Raw genomic sequence first — 20,279 nt, 5'->3', positions numbered from 1 at the left:
AAATCCAATCAGTATTTGGTTTGACTACCTTTTGCCTTCAAACCAGCATCAATTATTATAGGTATAAGTTGGGGATTTTGTAGGATTATAGTCCGGTGTATGATTAACCAGTTATACCAAACAGGTGCTAATGATCACCATTTTCATATGTAGGTTGAAACACAGTCTTTAACTGAAACAGCAACAGCTGTGTTGGAGCTAAAACTGGGTGAGGAACAGCCAAACTCTGCTACCAAGGTGAGTTGACGAAGACTGAGCACAACAAAAAGACACAAGGTAGTTACACTATATATATCATCAAGGTCTCTCCCAGGCAAAAATTGCAAATCATACTGGGGTTTCAAAATGTGTTCTTCGAGCTCTTTTGAAGAAGCACAAAGAAATGGGCAACGTTGAGGACTGTAGACGCAGTGGTCGGCCAAGGAAGCTTAGTGTGGCAAATGAAAGACACATCATGCTTATTTCCCTTCGAAATCAGAAGATGTCCAGAAGAACCATCAGCTCAGAAGTGGCAGAAATATGTGAGACCCAGGTACATCCATCTATTGGCCAGAAGAGGTCTTTATGGAAGAACTGCAGCCAAAAAGCCATACCTCCAACATGGAAGCAAAGCCAAGTGACTCTACTATGCACTAAAACATAAGAACTGGGGTGCAGAAAAATGGCAGCAGATGCTCTTGACTGATGAGTCAAAATTTGAAATATTTGTCTGTAGCAGAAGGCAATTTGTTTGCCGAAGGGCTGGAGAGCAGTACAATGACAAGTGTCTGCAGGCAACAGTGAAGCATGGTGGAGGTTCCTTGCAAGTTTTGGGCTGCATTTCTGAAAATAGTGTTGGGGATTTGGTCAGAATTAATGGTGTCCTCAATGCTGAGAAATGCAAGCACACACTTATCTATCATGCAATATTATCAGGGAGTCATCTGATTGGCCCCAAATTTATTCTGCAGCAGGACAACGACCCCAAACATACAGCCAAAGCCATTAATACTAGCAACCCTGAAGCCTACAAAAAAAGTAGTAATCCCAGGCCACCATGTTTGTTTTGCAAATGTGTCAATCAGCACAAGCATCAAAAGCATCAAGCAGCCTCCTATCCCATCCCCCACTGACTCAGCTGAAGTCAGACACAAAATTCTCAGACCTCAAGTCTGTTTATCTGTCTGTCTGGAATTGTATAGGATAAATAGTATGTGTGCATTCTGTTCATTCACTTTGCATTAATTGATAAAAATAAACTATTAACACTTATATTTGTGTATGCATTCTTAGTTTACAGCATTTTTTCCCACACCTGCCTAAAACTTTTGCACAGTATTGTACACCAAAACACCTTATGGACAAACCATGTTACACCTAAATACTGTATGTATCTCTCACGGACACCCTAAACATACCAGTCAATCCAACAAGGAATAGCAGAAAAAAAAGAAATTGAATTGTCTTTGACGTGCCAATTCTGCCCCCCACCAGTACCATTGTGATGCTGAGAGGGGATTTCAGATGGACTGCTCATGCCAGAAACCCCTCAAACATTGCATAACTGAATGAATTCTGTATGGAGGAGTGGCAAAAACTTTTTCCAAGTGGATGCTAGAGACCATTAGACAATAATATGAAGTACCTACCAAGGTTATTATAGTTAACGAAAACTGAAACTATTATTAAAAAAACATTTTCGTAAACTGAAATAAAATAACAGAACCGAAATGAAAAATTAAACAAAACTATTAAAGTTGCTGGAAAGACTTAACTGAAATAAAGTAATAATTTACTAAATTTTTTTTAGTTTTCATTTTTGAATGAATATTCTTGCCGTTAGTCTTTAACCCTTGTAAGTTTTCTCTAAAACAGAAAGTCATCCACCACGAGCCACCCACACACATTCATCCAGTGAACGGCGGCTGGTGACGGAGGGTGGCTGTTCACACACAATTTGCAGTGGCATAGCAAGCTGAGTGCGGGTGCGTAAAGAAATAAGTGTGTGAGAAATAGAAAGCGATTTGCGTGCCGCCTTTCTTTGTGCTTGCTGTATATCAAGATGTAATTCAAACGGCTGAAATCAGAATGTGCTGGTCATCAAAACGTTTACCATATGGACAGAAAAGTCACGAGTGAGTAACGTTTCAGTTTATTTCTCAGGTGTCTGCTTTTTGTTGACTGCAATTCACCTGCCACTTCGCACAGGAGAAATCATTTTTACTTTCTCATATACGAAGTATAGAGCACTCCCGGTTTTTGAAAATAAAACCGCACTGATCGAGAGACTAGGTCATCAAACAAGATCAGCATATTGTTGCTGACCAATCACTTTTGCTTTAAAAGCATCGTTTAACAAGGAAGCAATACAAACAAAGGTAGAGAGTCTGACAAGTGATGAAAAACTAAACATACTAATGGGTTTTTGTATTTATTCCATATTTATTAATTTATCTTTTTAGTTTATATTCACATCTCAAAATACCTGATATTGTGAAAGTAGTCCATTAGCAGAATTATATTTTAAAATATTTGTTTCCCTTTTTTCAATGTTTTTCTCTCTCTCAAAATAGTTGAAATATCATATTCCTTTTGTTCTTAACATTAGCCTTATCATACATATTGCATACCAGGGATTTTTCCTGCCTTGCATCCAAACCTGCTGCGGTAGGCTCCAGATTTCCTGCAATCCTACTCTGGATAAACAGGTTTAGATAATGTATATGTTGTTCTTAATCTCAGACGCTGTCTCTGTTGTTTTATGACTGTCCGTACTCCTATTACCTGCTCTTGCTCTGCTCATTATGGGTTTACTGTTCTTTATGGTGGCCTATTCAAGACTCACTGCCCCTAACCTTGACACTACATGCTCGTTGTTCTTTGTTTCCCTCAATACAGCTAGGTGGGGTCTGCACACTCATTTAAGTCTAAGAGCCCTGTTCTTCCTAAGCCCCTGTGATTTTCATGAGAAGATATTTTAAAAATTTATAAAATTGTGTAAAATTGTTCATATTCAGTGTCTAGTTTTGATTATGCTTGTTTTTATCAGATAAAAACAAAACCAGATAGTAAACCAGGCAGTGTAGTAAGCTTCCACTAACATTAAACTCGTATCCAAATCTGTTAAACCAGTAAACCCCCGATTCTCTAAAGAATCGCAGATCCAAGAATGGCAATTACTTTCTGTTCCCTCCAGTCTTTTTAGGGATGTAAGATCATGGAGGGTGGGAGCGTCCTGGGAAAGTTTTCATTTAATGAAAGAAATATATTTGTAGTAAAGCTGTTTCTTTTTGGAGCCAAGACTCGTTTGGTTCTGGTGTTTCGGAAGCGCGTTGTAGGCGCCTTCGTTCATTGTTTTTATCCACGCAGTCTCGTTTTTGTTTTTCTATGGGTGTGTTGTTAGCTAGACGTCGTTTGCTGTTAGGAATCATAATTGAACCTCTGACCGCAGGCACTGTGGAGTAGCTGACTGCTGGCACTGTCAGTAGTCACCACTACCTCAAGTTTAAATACATACACATATATAGATAGACGCACGGCGCATTCACTGTGTTTCCCAGTAGACACGATACGTGAGCCTTATTGCGAGTGGCAAAAGTACCATTTAAACTAATACAGTTAGACGTGGAAACCGGGTTTTCTGATGAAAAACCAATAACGTTTAAAACAGTATCGTTTACATACAACAGATTTTGGCAAATCGTTTAAATGCAATTATTAATATCCATTTATACACTAATAATGCCAATTATTAAATAATAATAATTATAATTATTATTATTATTAACCATTCCTCCCATATAAGTAACATTTCGGGGACTGCCTTCACACTCCTCTTGCTCACTCAGATCTTGTAATTTGAGAGTATTCAGTCTGGCAATATGGTGCAGCCTTAGTTTGTGGAAGACAGACACAACTAAAGACATGATTATAAAATGATGGTTGTCAATTTCAAACTGTGTTTCCTCAATGTGCTCCTTGAGAAAAAACATCATCAAGTTTGAGACATGTTAACAGCTAACAACAATCTACATAGTGACTAAATATGTTTAGCCAAAACGTTGTTTGGAGGCTCACTTGAGCACATAAATGCATAGCTTTGCTAGCTTAGCCTGGCTTAGCTAAAGATTATAAAACGGGATTTTCTAATGGCCAAATATAACCAAAACAATTGTTCAGCCTTACCTATGAAATGTAATCCCCCGGTATCTGGTTTGTAGCGTACAGCGGTTTGTACAATCCCAAGCAGCACATTATTCATTACTTCACTCCACAGCAGTGCCACTCACAATATGGCAACAATGTTGACATATGATTCTGCTAGTCATGAGGCGTCTAGTTATTCTATGTCATTGTTTAAATATGTCATCATGGCAACTTGTTGGCGTACATGCTTTATGTCAAGTTTAGTTTACAGGTTGTATTGTGTTGTTTGGGCACCACTTACTGACGCTGGGTTTGACTGTTGGGCGCTGTGCGAGTGTGCGTGCGCTTTTGGCACGGCTTGCGTCTGGCGTCCGCGTATATATACAACCTTCGTAAGCATTACTAAACAAAGGTTTTATATGTGGTGATGTGCGCGTTCGGGCGGCGGTTGTATTGTGACCTGAAGTTTAGTTTACAGGTTGTGTTGTGTTGTTTGGGCGCTACCTACCGAGTCTGGGAAGCCGCTGGGTTTGACTCTGGGGCGCTGAGTCGCAGTGCACATGCGCTTCGATGCATCCGTTGTCCTGCGTCCATGCATATATACAACTGTCGTTTAGTAATAAAAATGTACAGTTCTGTTTGATTGTGACAGAAAACTAACTCTGTAGGCGCTCCATGCCATAATTACTAAAACTGAAACTGATATATATATAAAAATAAAATAGAGATGTCTTTGTGAAATAAAAACTAAACTAAACTGAATTTCCAAGTAAGGTCAGAAAAAATATAGAAATAAAAACTAATGTAAAAAGGCAAAACCATAATAACCTTGGTTCCTTCTTGAAGTTGTTTCTGTCAGAGAGGGCATGACCAGCTGTTAGAACCAAGAGTGAAGTTTCTTTCACCACTGATGGAAATGGCATATTAAAATTTTCATTATTTTGTTATTACTATGCCTTTATCTAAAGATACTATTTAAATGAATTTCAAATCTTTACATGTCCAAATATGCTAAAAATACATATATATATTTTAACATGTTTGGACTCATTAAGATTTGAACTTCATTTAAATGGTATCTTTAAGTAAAGGTGTAGTCATTTAAAAAACAAAAAAAATTAATTGCTTTTTCCTGTAGAGTATCATGGGGGCATCAGGCCAAGGAGGTCAGCTCAGACTTCTTTGTCCCCAGCCTACAGATTCCAGCTCTTCCTGGAGAATTCCCAGGTGGTCCCACTCCACTGTGTCTTGGGTCTGCTGAAGGGTTTCCGCCCAGTGGGATGTGCCCAGAGCAGCTATATCAGGAGGTGCCCGGGGCATCCTCACGACATGTCAACCATGTGAACTGGTTCCTCTCAATCACTCTGAAGCTTTCCCAAATTGCTGAGCTTCTCACCATGTCACAGTGTCTGCCCAGCTACCCTAAGAAGTAACTTAATTTTTGCCGCTTGTACTCGCAGTCTCATTCTTTCAATTGGTAGAGGAATACTGTATTCTAGACTAAGTAAATTATTCAAATTTATTTTGAAATGTGACCATAAATAACAAAGTGATATTTAAGCATAAATATTTGGATCAGAAAATGTATTTGATTATTTTTTCAACCTGAAATTTGCCTTGAAATGAAAACTATTATTTACTTCCATCAAAGTAAAGAAAGTGGGCTCTATCACTAATTATTTTTGATTGGTAAAGTGGATCTATATATTTGGTTATCAAGTGCCATATTTACATCCAGAACCAGAGATGCAGACTCCTGAAAGAAAACTGAATTTGGAGGTTCTTTAATTGAAGCAACCACTTAATGTAGCAGTTCTGAATTCTTGCTCTTATACCTGCTGTGGACATGGGCAATCACAATTTTGAGCATGTGTCATGTTTGCCTTGGGAATCTTGTGGTTCAAAGCAAGCAAATTGCATGTTCAAAGTTTTAGCTGTGCACATCCATACTAAATAATGTGGGCAAGAAAAAGTTGTTCAGAATTACTGCGCAAGCTAGTCACCATAATAAGCTTGAAGGAAATAAGTTGCAGTTACAATCAGCACAAACATATTTATGGTACATATTGTAAGGAAAGTTTAAAAAAAAAAAATGAATCACATTGAAGTCACATTAAACTGTGCATAGTAACCAGGAGGAGGTGCTGTCTTGTTGCTATGCTCCATTGAGAAGGGACATGGTGTACTGTTTTTCATCAGACTCTTGTACATTAACTCTGAGATGAGCATTTGCCCTTTCAAAAGCAGATTGTAGTGTTGGTAGGACACCAGAGTTGTTCCAACTATAGTGTCTCTGCACTGCATCAAGGCAACATATATACTATATTAAGGGTCTCCAACTCTGGTCCTAGAGCTCTGCTATTACTGCAGGTCTTCATTCTGACCCTTAATTAGTGACTAGTTGTTGCTGTTTATTTACTTCTTTGCCCCTTCATTTTAATTGACTTATTACCCTGTCTACTTCTCTGTGACGGAATCAACATTGTTCCTCCTGTATCTTTGGCTCATCCATCAGACAGATTCTTCTGTCCAACACCCTTGCATTTTCCTTACCTGGGAGGCCGAGAAATGTGATCCCTCTGTAGTTGGAACACACACTGTGGTCACCATTTTTAAATATGAGGATCACCATACCAGTCTGCCATTTCAAGGGTGCTTTACCTGCCTTCCTTGAAAATAGATGTATCAGCCACACTGTTCCAGCACTTTAAACATCTTAGCTCAGGTTTTACTCCTACCAAGCAGTTTTTCTACCATGCAGTCCTCAGGCCACTGTACTAACTTTGGCAACACTGATGGTGTCCCCTCCACCAGATATGTAGATGGGCATGTCCGCTGGGTTGAAGAGTTCCTCAAAGTGTTGCTTCCTCTGTTCAACAATTTCCCCAAAAGATGTCGGCAGCACTCTGTCCCTGCTTAATGCAGTCTAGGCATCTAATGTGTCAAAGTTTGCTAGAATGGACACACAGCCATTCATAAGTCTTTCCCCATGGCTTCTTCAAACTCATCCCATTTTCTAGTTTTAGCTTTGAGAAAGTGGGTGAAATGCTTGAAAGGGTGCCGTCCACTGACTTTGTAGTCCTACTGGTAGAATTCAGTGCTTTCTTCAGGAATGAGGAAGATACCTGGAAGGGAATGTTTGGGAGAAACAAGTATGCCAGATCTAAACCAGAATGGTGAGCTGTTATTGAATTTCTGTGCTAGTCATAGATTGTTAATAACAAATACAATATTTAAACACAAGGAGGCTATTAAATGTACACAGTACTGGAACATCTTTGGCCAAACATCAATGATAGAATTTGTAGCTGAGTCATCTGACCTGAGGCCATATGTTTTAGACACTCGTGTCAAGAGAGTGGCAGAGCTGCCGATTGAACATCACTTGGAAGTGAGTTGGATTTGAAGTTATGGGCTTTTTCTGGATAGGCTGGGCAAACATAGATGAGCAGTTAGGGTTTACTGGGAATGCCTGGCTGAGACTTCCATTTATGGTGAGTTTGACTCATGTCTGAAAGAATTTGTCTCATGTGTAGAGTTTGATCAGGGACTTTGAGTTGGAATAGTTCCTGTTCTAGACCTCCATTGTGGAAGTGGCTGCTAAAATCTGTGGTCTTCAAGCATTTGTAGCATTTAATGGTGTCATCCCTAGGACTTGATGGTAGACACCAGAGGTGAGGGAAGCTGTCTTAACTGCCAAAGGTGGCCTTCAAGGAAATGCTGTTTATGGGATCTTCTGATGAGAGGTACTGACAGACTAACAGGACTATTGCAAAAGCAACTGTTTTTCCCAGTTCATTCTGTCTTCTTGCTGCTACTCTGTCCAGTGCTTGTATGGTAACAAAATACTGGTAGACATTTGTCTGTTTTATCATTTTTACAGTGGTAGAGCACATCAGGAAGCTGCTTTTTTTATTTATCACAAAAGAGATTGCGATTGGGTGGTGATTGGGTGTTTTGTTGTCTTCTGACATAGCTGGCAATTTTCACAGCAACATAAACCACCTCTCCCCACCCCTACCACCGTCCAGAATTGTTTATAATTGTATCTTTGGACTTTGAAGAGGACTAACCCCTTGTCACTCTCCGAAATTATTTTTAGATTTGATCATATGTTCGGACTTTGAAAGAGGGCCTTTCCCTCACCCCTGAGATATTTGAAGTAGATGAGTGAAAACAAGTTTTTAAAAATGTAGTCGAAAACTTTAAATGTAATTTAGTTTTAAGTAGGCAACAATAAGCATTTTTTATTTACATCTTTTGATTCTTGTATGTTGATATGCTGTATATCTTCAAAGTTAAAAAGCATGGGAATAGGAGATGTTTCATACAAATAATGTTTCTTTATTAGAATATCTTTTTAAAAAAATATCCAACATCAGTCTCTACTGAAAAAGGATTTTGAGAATCAGTAGCGTGACAAGTGTGAAAACTTGGTTTTAAAAATGTCTTCAAGGTGGTGGCCATCATTAGCGATACACTCTTCTAGACGATTTCTGAACGCTCATATTACTCATTCGGCCATTTCAAAGGGAATAGCGGCGATTTTGTGGTGAATAGTGTCCTTGAGGGCTGCAAGGTTTTGAGGTTGGTGTGTGAATACCTTTGACTTGAGATAGCCCTACAAGAAGAAATCGCACGGAGCAGGATCAAGTGAATGTGAATGGTACCCGACATCGGCGCGCAGGGAGGTCAGCTTCCCCGGAAACATTTCTTGCAAAACTTGCATGGATCTCCACACTGTTTTCAGCTGTTGCTTCATCCTGTTGAAAACAGGCATCCTCCACATCCATTTCTTCCATTTAGGGCCGCAAAAATTTCTCTAGCATTTAAATGCAATGTTCTAAAGTGACTGTTGCTCCACCCTTCTCAAAAAAGTAAGGGCCTACAATGCCATAGTCTGCAACGGCACACCAAACTGTAACAGGCTCACTGTACAGGGGTCTCTGATGAAGTCCACGAGGGTTGGTTTCAGTCCAGTACCAAAAATTCTGCTAATTTACAGAACAATTCAAATGGAAATTTGCTTCGTCGCTGCACATGATGATGGCATCTTGATAGACAGTTTGCAGAATGTTCGCACACAACTTTCTTCGGCTCTCCCAGTCTCTCTGTAGACTTACTGCACTACCATCATTTTGTATGGATGGAAATTAAGGTCCTCATGCAAAATTCTCCTCAAAGACATGTTAGAAATGCCTAAGGCAGACGCATGTTTGCACGCTGAACATCTAGGAGACTGCAAAATTGATGCCCTTACAGCTGGGATTTGATGCCCTTACAGCTGGGATGTTTTCAGACGTTCGCACAGTCCAAGGATGGCTTGGAGATTTTCTGTTCAATATAGTACCCGTCTGTCTAAATTTAGCCACCCACTGAAGAATTGTTTTCCAATTGTGTGCGCTTGGAAGGCGCATTGCATAGTGATGATGGATTTGTAGTTTTTGAAGAATGCTTCGACAGCAAAAAGATGGTGCACACAAGACCAAGGCATGTTGCCAACTGAAAACTACAATGGATCACCTATCAAAGGACCCCCCACCCCAACCCACTCGGCTGCCTCTACCTCACGCAATAACCATGGGAAATGTGATACTTCATTTTGGCTCACTCTGTATATAAACATAGATTATACTGTGATATATAACGTAACCGTGATCATTTTTAATGTATCATGACATAAATTTTGGTCATAGCATACACCCCTTGTTAACAGCTAGCATGAGACTATACTTAAGGCAGGCAGTGTGGAGTAGTGATTAAGGCTTTGGACTTCAAACTCTCAGGTTATGAGTTCAGATCCTGCTACTGGCACTGTGAGACCATGAGAAAGTATCTGTTAATGTATTTCAAATGTTGTAAGTTGCTTTGGGTAAAGGCATCAGCCAAATAAGTAAATTTAAATGCAAACATATAACTTAGTGAGCAACATAGTGTAGTGGAATATTTTAATGTTCAATAAGGAAAAGGTATAAATACGCTCTTTTTCCATTCAGAGATCATGGTCAGTACTAAGCAGGTATAGGTGTTAAACTGTTAGTCATTTTGATAAAGGAACAGGTGTGCAACATATTAGTTGTTCTTATTGTAATTGCAAAATCAAAAGCTGCTCCTTCGCTTTATCCTATTGTCAAAGGAATACAACTGTATATGGCACAGAATGTTTTTCTCCCTCAGTTATTCATAGAAGTACCTTTCCATCCCACATTAAAGTAATTAGATACTACATATTGTATATCTGAAACGCTTTAAATATTCAAATATAAAATATTTATGATATTTAGTATGTAGAACAAATTCAGTGTTTCTAATTTTTTAAATCTCAAATGCATTTTCATTTTTCATTGATTTTAGTGTTTCTGATTGTAAGTGCTATTATTAAAATGCTTCTGGATTCACTTGATAAATGGTGTTTATCTGATGTGGCTAATATTTTTTTTTTTTTATATACCATTTCAGTTTTATGTGATCGAATATGCAGCCTGTGATGCCACATATAATGAAATTGTTACAATAGAAAGGCTACGACCAGTAAACCCAAATAAGCCAGCAGTTAAAAATACTTTCCTCAAGGTTAAATTGGACGTGCCAGATGACTTGCGACAAATGTAAGTAGTGAGAATTTTTAATAATAGTAACTTTTTAATTTTAACTATTTTATTAAGTAAATCGCACTTACTGTGATCCAAGTTACTTGAGGATAATAGGGAATATTTCAACCAAAAAATGAAGTTTTAAAATTATTGTGCCATTATAACTGCTGTTATTATTATTATTATTATTATTATTTCTACACGCTTAAAATTTTAAACTTCTGTTCAAGGCATTACAGATAAAATTTTTCATGTCTGGCTTTACAGGCAGTTTAACTTCCATGCCTTACCTAAAGAATTTATTGTTATGCAGTCCATAAATAGTTCTTTTGTAAGACTCACATTTATTCTTTTACTGGTAAAATCTATTATGTTGAAGACAACTACAGTGGAACCTCTAGATACGAGTTTAATTCGTTCCAGCACTGAGCTTGTATAGCGAATTTCTCGTAGCTAGAACAAACTTCCCCATTGAAAATAATGGAAATCCAGTTAATCCGTTCCGCACCCCAAATATATTAACATAAAAATCAATTTTCCTAACAAATAACACTGATAAATTATATATACTGTAGTCTACCTTTAATAAATAACACTGGTAAATAATATAACTGATTATTAAAAGAATCAAAACAGGTGTCCAAAGTGCAGTAGAGCATTCAATAAATGTTTAAATAAATAATCCTTAAAACAGTTGTGAAGTGGAGGTTTAAAATACACAAGAATAACAATCCTTTAACACGAGGTTAAAACGTCAAAAGGATGCAGTCTTTAAAAAACAGACGACAATCCCCGGTGCTTCTTCTCTGTTAGCGTCTCACCTGCGGGCTCTGCAACAGGCGAGACACTCTTAATGCAGCTGACCTTCTCTACACCGTCCTGCTTCAGCTGTTTGGCTCGCCTGTTCAGCTCACTGTTCAGCTACACGCGAGCCTGCTCTCCTGCCTGCCTGCCTGCCTGCTCTCTCTCTCTCTCTCTCTCTCTCACTTCTTCTCCCCCTTAACCGGCTCGCGCTTCTCTATATATGCGGGGAGGACATGGCAGCTGCAGCCCATCAGCCACAGGAACAATCATGGATGTGGGCAGTTTCCCACCTGTGCACTTAAGTGAGAAACGCAGACACCGCAGATCGCGGCTCGCAACTGCTACCACGCCCCCTCGCTAAGCTGAGAGCTATACCCACAGCCTGGCTCGTGGCTCGTTACGCGAGCCAATGCTCGCATTTAGATCAGAAATTTTCGCTCATACTTTCCTCGTATTTTGAATTTCTCGTATACAGAGGTGATCGTATCTCGAGGTTCCACTGTATTTTACCCTGTGACTGAACACTAGAATTACCAAAGCTTACGAAAAAACTCGTAAATCCGCTCACACCTCTCCTTCAGCGTCTTTTGTCTTGTAAATGTGTCAATAAGCGCAAGCAACCTGCTATCCCATCCTCCCACCGCCGCAGAAAGTGCAAAAACCTTCTCCTAGTTCAAGTCTAGTTTATCAGGGAGTGAAGTAGTACCTAGAGCTGTATAGACTAAAAAATATATTGTTATTTGGAACACATGCATTTCACGTGTGTTCCATGTCTACAAAGATCTATGTACATGTAGGATGAAAGGAAATGCAAGAAATGTTGAACACATACCTAAAAGACAAAACTTTTTTCCTATTTTAGTACTAATGACAAAATTTTGACATGAAGTGTATAATGTGTGAAAACTGAAGTCTAAATTTCAAATAAGCACTTTAAGAAAAGGTACAAATATAACAGAACAAATGCACTTTTATTCAAGACTACAACTTAAGAAAAAGAAATCGGGTTAGTGTGGCTTGTTGTCGTGACTTCTTTCGTAGTACGGCAGTAAGAAGTGCTGACTCCCATTCAAAAGGTCGCCGGTTCAAGCCTCCCCGCTTCTCAAAAATAAATGTTTTGAGTAGTGAGCTGTACTGTGTCAGCATGCCCGTGTCGATCAAACACAGGAAGCTCTGCAGTTTACTTGTGACTTTACGCTGTAGGAAGATAAGTAAATAAATCAAGATAAATAACATTCAATCTGACTTTTATATACAAAGTACAGTGACGGCAAACGTGTCGACATCAGCTTCCTCCTGCAGCTATAGACTATTCAGTACGCGAGCGACTCTCCATGCTAGTGTTTAGATCTGGACGGTGTATGTGCCCAAAAAAGAAGTCCAACTGCATTCTCGTTGCTTGTGTACTAAAGTGTCAGCAGGCATTTTTCGTGGCATTACATGTGTAATTTGTGAGCATGCCCTTGTCGATCAAGCACAGGAAGCTCTGCAGTCTATTTGTGATTTTACACTGTAGGAAGATAAGTAAATAAATGAAGGTAAATAACGTTCAATCTGAATTTTATATAAGTAAAATATAAATGTTTCTTATGTAAAGACCATCACAAAACATAATCAGAAACAGAACTTTGCATGATACGTCGGTGAGCTCTGTAAGCCGTGTTGCTTCGTTGGAGGACAGGTGTGGGGCAGGATGACGCCCTATATCTTGGTGCATCCAAATGGTGCCATCTTTCGCCTTTATGCCTGGTGCAGCTGCGTTGTTCTTATATGTGAGTGGACGTTTCTTGGGGGGGGGGGGGGGGGGGGGGGCGGGGGGGGGGGGGGTGCTTCTGTTCTTTCTCCGATCTGAGTTCACCTCTGTTACAGCTCGTCTTTATTTGAAAACAGCCGTGTCAGATCGAGGTGAGCGTGAATGTGACTGAGAGAATAAAACTGAATAAATGAAACTGCTAACCTTTACAAGTACCATACATTTACACCGGCTGTTACAGACTCAAACCAAATGTGTGTTTTTATTGTATAATAGTAAGAATAAGAGCAGCTCACTACTCAAAACTTTTATTTTTGAGAAGCGGGGAGGCTTGAACCGGCAACCTTTTGAATGGGAGTCAGCACTTCTTACTGCTGTACTACGAAAGAAGTCACGACAACAAGCCACACTAACCCGATTTCTTTTTCTTCAGTTATAGTCTTGAATAAAAGTGCACTTGTTCTGTTATATTTGTACCTTTTCTTAAAGTGCTTATTTGATATTTGGACTTCAGTTTTCACACATAATACACTTCATGTCAAAATTTTGTTGTTGGCACTAAAACAGGAAAAAAGTCTGTGTTTTAAGTATGTGCTCAACATTTCTTGCATTTCCTGTCATCCTACACGTACATAGATCTTTGTAGACACAGAACACACGTGAAATGCATGTGTTCCAAATAACGATATATTTTTTAGCCTATACAGCTCTTCGGTACTACTTCACTCCCTGATAAACCAGACTTGAACTGGAAGAAGGTTTTTGCACTTTCTGTGGCGGTGGGAGGATGGGATAGCAGGCTGCTTGCGCATATTGACAAATTTTACAAGACAAAAGACGCTGAAGGAGAGGTGTGAGCAGATTGAAGGTGGGCTGGATTTACGAATTTTTTCGTAAGCTTTGGTAACTTGAAAAAGATGTTAAAGATGAAAAAGTCTTTGTAGGCTAAGCATGGGTATATTAAACATGCTAATCATAAAAATACATTTTAATACTCAAAAGTAACTATTTAAACTAGATAGTGACTCAAATAATAAAATTGTGGCTGAAAGTAACTAAAAATGAAGGTCCTATGTAGGTTGCTGGACTCATTCTCTGTGTTAGAGTGAAAAGCTTAGTAATTTAGGATAATCTTGGAGAACTGCTGCTTTTCTGGGTCCCAAGGAACCAGTTGAAGAGGTTTGCACATGTGGTTAGAATAATTCCTTGGCATCTCCCATGGGAGGTATACTGGGAAAAGATCCAAGACACACAGGAGGGGCTATATTTCTCAGCATAGTCTGGAAGCATTTGGGCATACCACAAGCGATATTTAAAAAAGGTACAGATGATGGAGTGAGCTTGTAATCGCAACTAAACATGTTGCTAACATGACAATCATCAGCATAAACAGACAGGTGGTGATGAGAGTGATGAAATACGTTCAAGCGGCAGTAATATGGGAGTGCTAACATGCAATTCACAATATGCAGAAAAAGACAATGTAGTACAACATTTTTCTTCTTTCTAGGTACTCCTTTGTTGTGTTGGTAATGTGGTTTAACTCTTTGCCTTGCTGTACATTATTGCCATTACTTTCTGAATCGGATTGGTGTTTGTCACTAACACAAATATTAGAATTTCCATCCCTGACAAAATTCCTCATTTCTTGAACACTGACTTCATGCTGTATGTTCAGCCAAGATCTACTTACCTTGGTATATCCAAAGCAGATTTTATACTCTGTGTTGACATGAATTGGCTTGCTGCAGTCTTGCCTTAGTCAATTCTGCTGAATCAAGTTAGTATGTAAACCCTGTAGTTTTTCAACTGAATTGTAATTCATTTTCATCGACCACCTTAGTGTTTTACTTATGAATGAAGCATGCTAGTTTGATAAGGATGAATTATGCAGCACCCCATACTAATGCTGAGGCATAATACAATACAGCATGTTTTCCGGCATTTTTTTTGCTTATCACAGAATGTGAATGTAATTAGCCATATTTTCCCCTACATAGTATGCTTCGTCACAACTAAGCTGCTAGATTGGCAGCTGGCCACTGGTTGTAATTACCAGTGTCCCAAGTATAACTCCCATTCATGCAGTCTTAGGCCAGGTTTATACTTCACACGACGCATGCGCCTGTGGACACTACTGCTATGCAAGCGTTGTACTGTTTATACTTGTGAGAGTACTTTACGTAAATCTGGAAGATTCCACCAGATGGCAGTGCGAGATATCATCACTGTGAAAACAGGTTCATCTTTGCTGTGTTGTGAATTGCTTGAAACACCCATTAAATTCCGAGGGCACCTTTCCACAATATCTCTGAAAAGGATGGATGCTTAATGAATAAATCCATCAATCCAGGGATGCGCCCATTCCAGCTAGCATTGGGCATGAGGCAGAAGCAATCCCTGGACGAGGCATCAGCTCATTACAAGGTGAATGCAAGCACTCACATAAACTACCATCATTTTAGCATCGCCAAATCCCCAAACCTGCATATCTTTGGACGGAAACCAGAGCACATTGTGGAAACCCACCAGGAAAACATGTAAATTCCAGGCACGGAACACCAGGGAAGAGAGTCCCTGCAAGACAGCAGTGCTACCGCTCTGCCACTGTGCCACCCCCACATGTGTAATTATTTATAGTATTCACTATTTAAATGTATTAAAATTAAAGTGTAATATACATACTTTAATTTATTTCATCTTGAAAATAATGTCAAGTATAAATCTAAGGATTCTATATATGTAGAGAGCTGGAATATCATGAATTTAATGTGTTCTGTATGGCGATTGCTGCTTGCCACTACCGTTAATGCAGGAGGAAGCCTCAGAAGCTCATAGCGATTAACAGCTGGGTCGATTTTTAAGATGACGTTTGTGACGGTCTACTTCAATGATAAAATAAACTACGAGATTAAAGTGGACATTTCGAGATTTAAGCCGAAATTTCCACTTTAATCACAAAATACCTTTTCACTGTGGCCCTAACTGTTTTTTCTCTGTGGGTCAAATGCGCAGTCCTACATTCTGATGCAGTTGTGAAGATGCAAAAAAAAAAAGAGGCACAGAAGATGGTATGTGAGACCTTTAAAATGTATTGTGTCATTACGTTGGGGAATATGTCATGCTTGAATATAAAAGCTCCATGAATGCATTTGTACGTCGGCATTTTGCTTCACCACATTGAACCACCATTTATCAAACATCAAAGTACGTATATCGATCCTGTAGGATCCGCTTAGTGGCTTTCTGTCACATGTAAATAGTAAACAGAGACTCTGACATCACGTTCCGACTTTATCACACTGTGCCCCCTGACTTTTTGCTGGTACTGCAACTCGCGTACACGTCACGTTAAAGTTCTGAGGAAGTGCTCAAAGGATGTGTCAAATGAATGCTGGGAATGTGTGGCAGCCATGATGCATGCGCGTATGCAGTCTGAACGTGAAGTATAAACTGGCCCTAAGAGTATAGCTGCTTGGTAGCACAGTCTCTCGCAGTCATCACTTAATGGTGGACTTTCATACCACATCCGTATTATTTTTCCAACTCCATGAAGGTACTATATCACTATGAAAAAAGGTCAACATACTGTACATAACTGTGGTTCAAACTTAGTCTGAAATATTTGTTTTGTTATTTTTAAGTACAGCAATATTGCTTCAGTAAATGAAATAATAAACAGGCACAATTGTGTAATGTTTTCTCAATAATTAGTATTTTTCAGTGCAAGTTACAAATGTCTGCGTATGAGTCATCTGTTTCCCAAGAGCCTCCTGTGTTAACATTTTATTGTTAAACAGAATTATATTAAAATTATTAGTACAGTTAACCTCTTTTGATAAGTGATGAACAAAAATGTTACTTGACCTGCACTCCTTTCATTTGTTACTTAAGCCCATGTTTAAATATTCATTTGTGTTATTGTCTTTTTTTTCCCATAGGTGTACAAAAGAGTCTACACATAAAGATTTCAAAAAAGCTGTAGGTGCTTTTAGTGTTACATATGATGCAGATCAGCACCAGTTAGTTATTCTGGTAAGATTCTTGTCTGTTTTATCCATGATGTTTTATTTATTTAATTTATTTAAGTTTAATGTGATTTTTATTAGTATTTAAAAGTACAACTAATCTTGTGTTTTTTTTGTTTGTTTAGTCAATAAATGAAGTGACAATTAAAAGAGCGAATATGTTAAGTGACATGCATTTTAGAAGCCTCCGCACAAAATTGTCGCTAATGCTGAGAAATGAAGAAGCTAGCAGACAACTAGAAGTAAGTAACAAAGTTCTTCTGCTGCATAGACCTCTTTTCTTAGAAGGTGATTCATGACAATTATTATCTCATGGATCACAGGTCCATATATTTCACAAGTTACTGAAAGTTATATCTGTAACAGTACTACTTTTGAAAGAGGCTATATATAATCTAAAACAAAGAAGGAAAAATGATTGCAGTTTGTGCAGTGTTGCACAATTACCTATGTGTGTTGTCTTTACAAAAAATCTCCAGATTTGTAGAAATGTGATAAATGTACCTTTTGCTATTTAAACTGTACTTTAAACTGCGTGCTCAGTTAAAGTAAATGAGCTGCAACTACATACATTGTTATATAAAAGGTTTAGGTTAATTGTTACTTATGATCTGGCTATTATTTAAAGGTGACGGGATTGAGGTTTGTAGTGTTGCCTCACAGAGCCTGTGTCCTATGTTCAAATCCCACATCCAGTTGTCTGGGTTTTCTTTTATGGTACAGTAACAGAATTAAACTAATTTTTAACTTAAACTTAATTTGAAAGTTGTCCTTTAATCTGTTAACTGTATACTTTGAACTGTGGTAATCACAGCACTACAGCTGTCAGAATAGTCCAGGAAACAGAGTAAGATGGCTTTTTGAAAGTTCTTTGTTTCTAGCCTCAAGAATATAACACTTGCACACCTCAGTTACACTCACAATATTTTGTCAGCATGTGATTTTGTTATTGGTTTGTTTTTTTAGCATCGACTTAGCAATGTTCAGAAAGTATTTTGTGAATTTAAGGTTAATTTTCTGTATATAGCATAGGAATTTAGTATGTATTTAACCCACCCTCTGCACTAAGCCACAGTGTATTGTGTAATTTCCTTGTTTTTCACAGGAAACAATTTGTCATTCTGCTGCTGCTAAGCAAAGTATGTGATTTTTGGTTCAGAGGCAATTGTAACACCCCAATTCATGCTAATTTAAATCACCACAAAACTCTGATATTTTAAAAAGCCCTGCTGTAAATCCATACGACTGTGCATCTATCTATACATTATCTGAATTCTTTTTATTAAGTCCAGGTTTGCAGTTATTCAGAACCTATCCCAGGAACAACACACACAAGGTAGAATATAGTACTGAATAGAACACTGGTGTACTATTTGAAAATCTGGCCAGTTTATTTGGACTATGGGATGGTACCTACAAAAACATTTAAACAGTATACAGACTTTTACAGAAAAGGCACCCTTGGTAAACATCAAACCATGGACCAAATTTTTTAACTAAGCAGCACTTTTTCCTGAATGACTGCCTGCAATGTGTATGCACTTTTTTCATGCTGTACACATTTTATTTGTTTTGCATCTTTAGAACCTGAAATAGCAGAAAGTTTTATGAATTTCTTATTTGTTTATTTAACTCCTTCAGAGTTCACGGCAGCTAGCCTCTCGATTCCATGAGCAGTTTATTGTGAGAGAAGATTTAATGGGTCTTGCAATTGGCACTCATGGAGCCAACATTCAGCAAGCAAGGAAAGTTCCAGGAGTGACCACGATTGACTTGGATGAAGAAACCTGCACATTCCATATTTATGGAGAGGTACTCCTTGACCTGCAATTTAGTGTCCATGAAATGTCCATGCTGCAGAGTTTCTTTGCTTTTGGTATGCTTGTTAAGTAAACTATCTAAAGCAGCAATATCAAACTCTAGTTGCACATTTTCATTTTAGCCATGCAGTTTTTAAATTACTAAACAGTTACAGCTGCAAGTGGAGAATTCTTTGTTTGACATATTTTTTGCTTGCTTTTACTATTCACAACCCTTAATTGCTTTTTTTCTTCTCAACCATTAGCCAAACAATAATACCACGCAAAGCAAACCACCAAATAACCAGCTAATATCATCCCATTTCCAACTACCTTTACATCATATAATATTGATTTGAAAAGAAGCAGCTTGCAGATCTGAAATATATTGATCTGCTCTCAGCCATGTAACATTTAGGTTGCTCTCTCACAAAAAAGAAAATTAATAGTTTTGGAGATGTCTGGTTTGCCATAATGAGAGCACTAAATATCAATAGAATTAAATATTGTATTTCGTTAACAGCAAAAAAAAAAATAAAAAAAATCATTTGAAATAAAGTAGTGGTCATCTAGGAACAAAGTTTGAGGCGCCTGAGGTAGCTGGTCATCTGCTGTTTGCATCTCATCTCATTGTTGTCTGGCTACAGGTTAAGAAAAAATAAACATCAGCAGTAATTGGCTACAGGGATGTGAGTTCCGTACCCCTGATCTATAGTTTTCTTGAGTGTCAAATTTGAAAGGTACAGTGAACCTCATCTTGATCTGAATTTCGTAGAAAACAGTAAATTTTATGTGGTTACATGAAAGCACTCATCTCACACACGTACACACGAGTAGAATGATATTTATTCACATAATTGTGTTTTTGGGTACCATGCACTGAAACAATTCCAATACCTATTGCTTTTTTATTTTGGACATATGTGTGTATAAATGTATACACACACACATATATAATAGGGGTGACAATTGCATTTTTAAATGTCAATAATTGTAAAAGAAATATCTACAAATGTCAATAATATTGAATTACAATGACCAGTCATGGTTATAACAGTGAGAAATATCCCAAGGTAGATCCTTATATTTTCCACAAAATACCTTGAACTTTGATCTTGATAGTACACATTACATGTCAAGTATGTATGTACATAATTAACATCAAATGCAAGTGCAT

The 20,279-nt window shown here is 38.2% G+C and overlaps 1 protein-coding gene across 1 annotated transcript in view; it reads left to right on the top strand.

The window, feature by feature from the left end:
* fmr1 (fragile X messenger ribonucleoprotein 1) overlaps positions 1–20,279 on the top strand; it is a 106,559-nt gene that overhangs the window by 41,445 nt on the left and 44,835 nt on the right. Inside the window, 4 exon segments of the mRNA XM_028815714.2 lie at positions 10,585–10,733; positions 17,217–17,310; positions 17,429–17,545; positions 18,945–19,115. Coding sequence (XP_028671547.1) covers positions 10,585–10,733; positions 17,217–17,310; positions 17,429–17,545; positions 18,945–19,115 — 531 coding nt within the window.

This window comes from Erpetoichthys calabaricus, chromosome 12 (genome assembly GCF_900747795.2).
Source record: "Erpetoichthys calabaricus chromosome 12, fErpCal1.3, whole genome shotgun sequence".
Taxonomy (NCBI): domain Eukaryota; kingdom Metazoa; phylum Chordata; class Cladistia; order Polypteriformes; family Polypteridae; genus Erpetoichthys; species Erpetoichthys calabaricus.
Note: the sequence above shows the minus strand (reverse complement) of the source record. Positions and strands in the feature narration are given on the sequence as shown.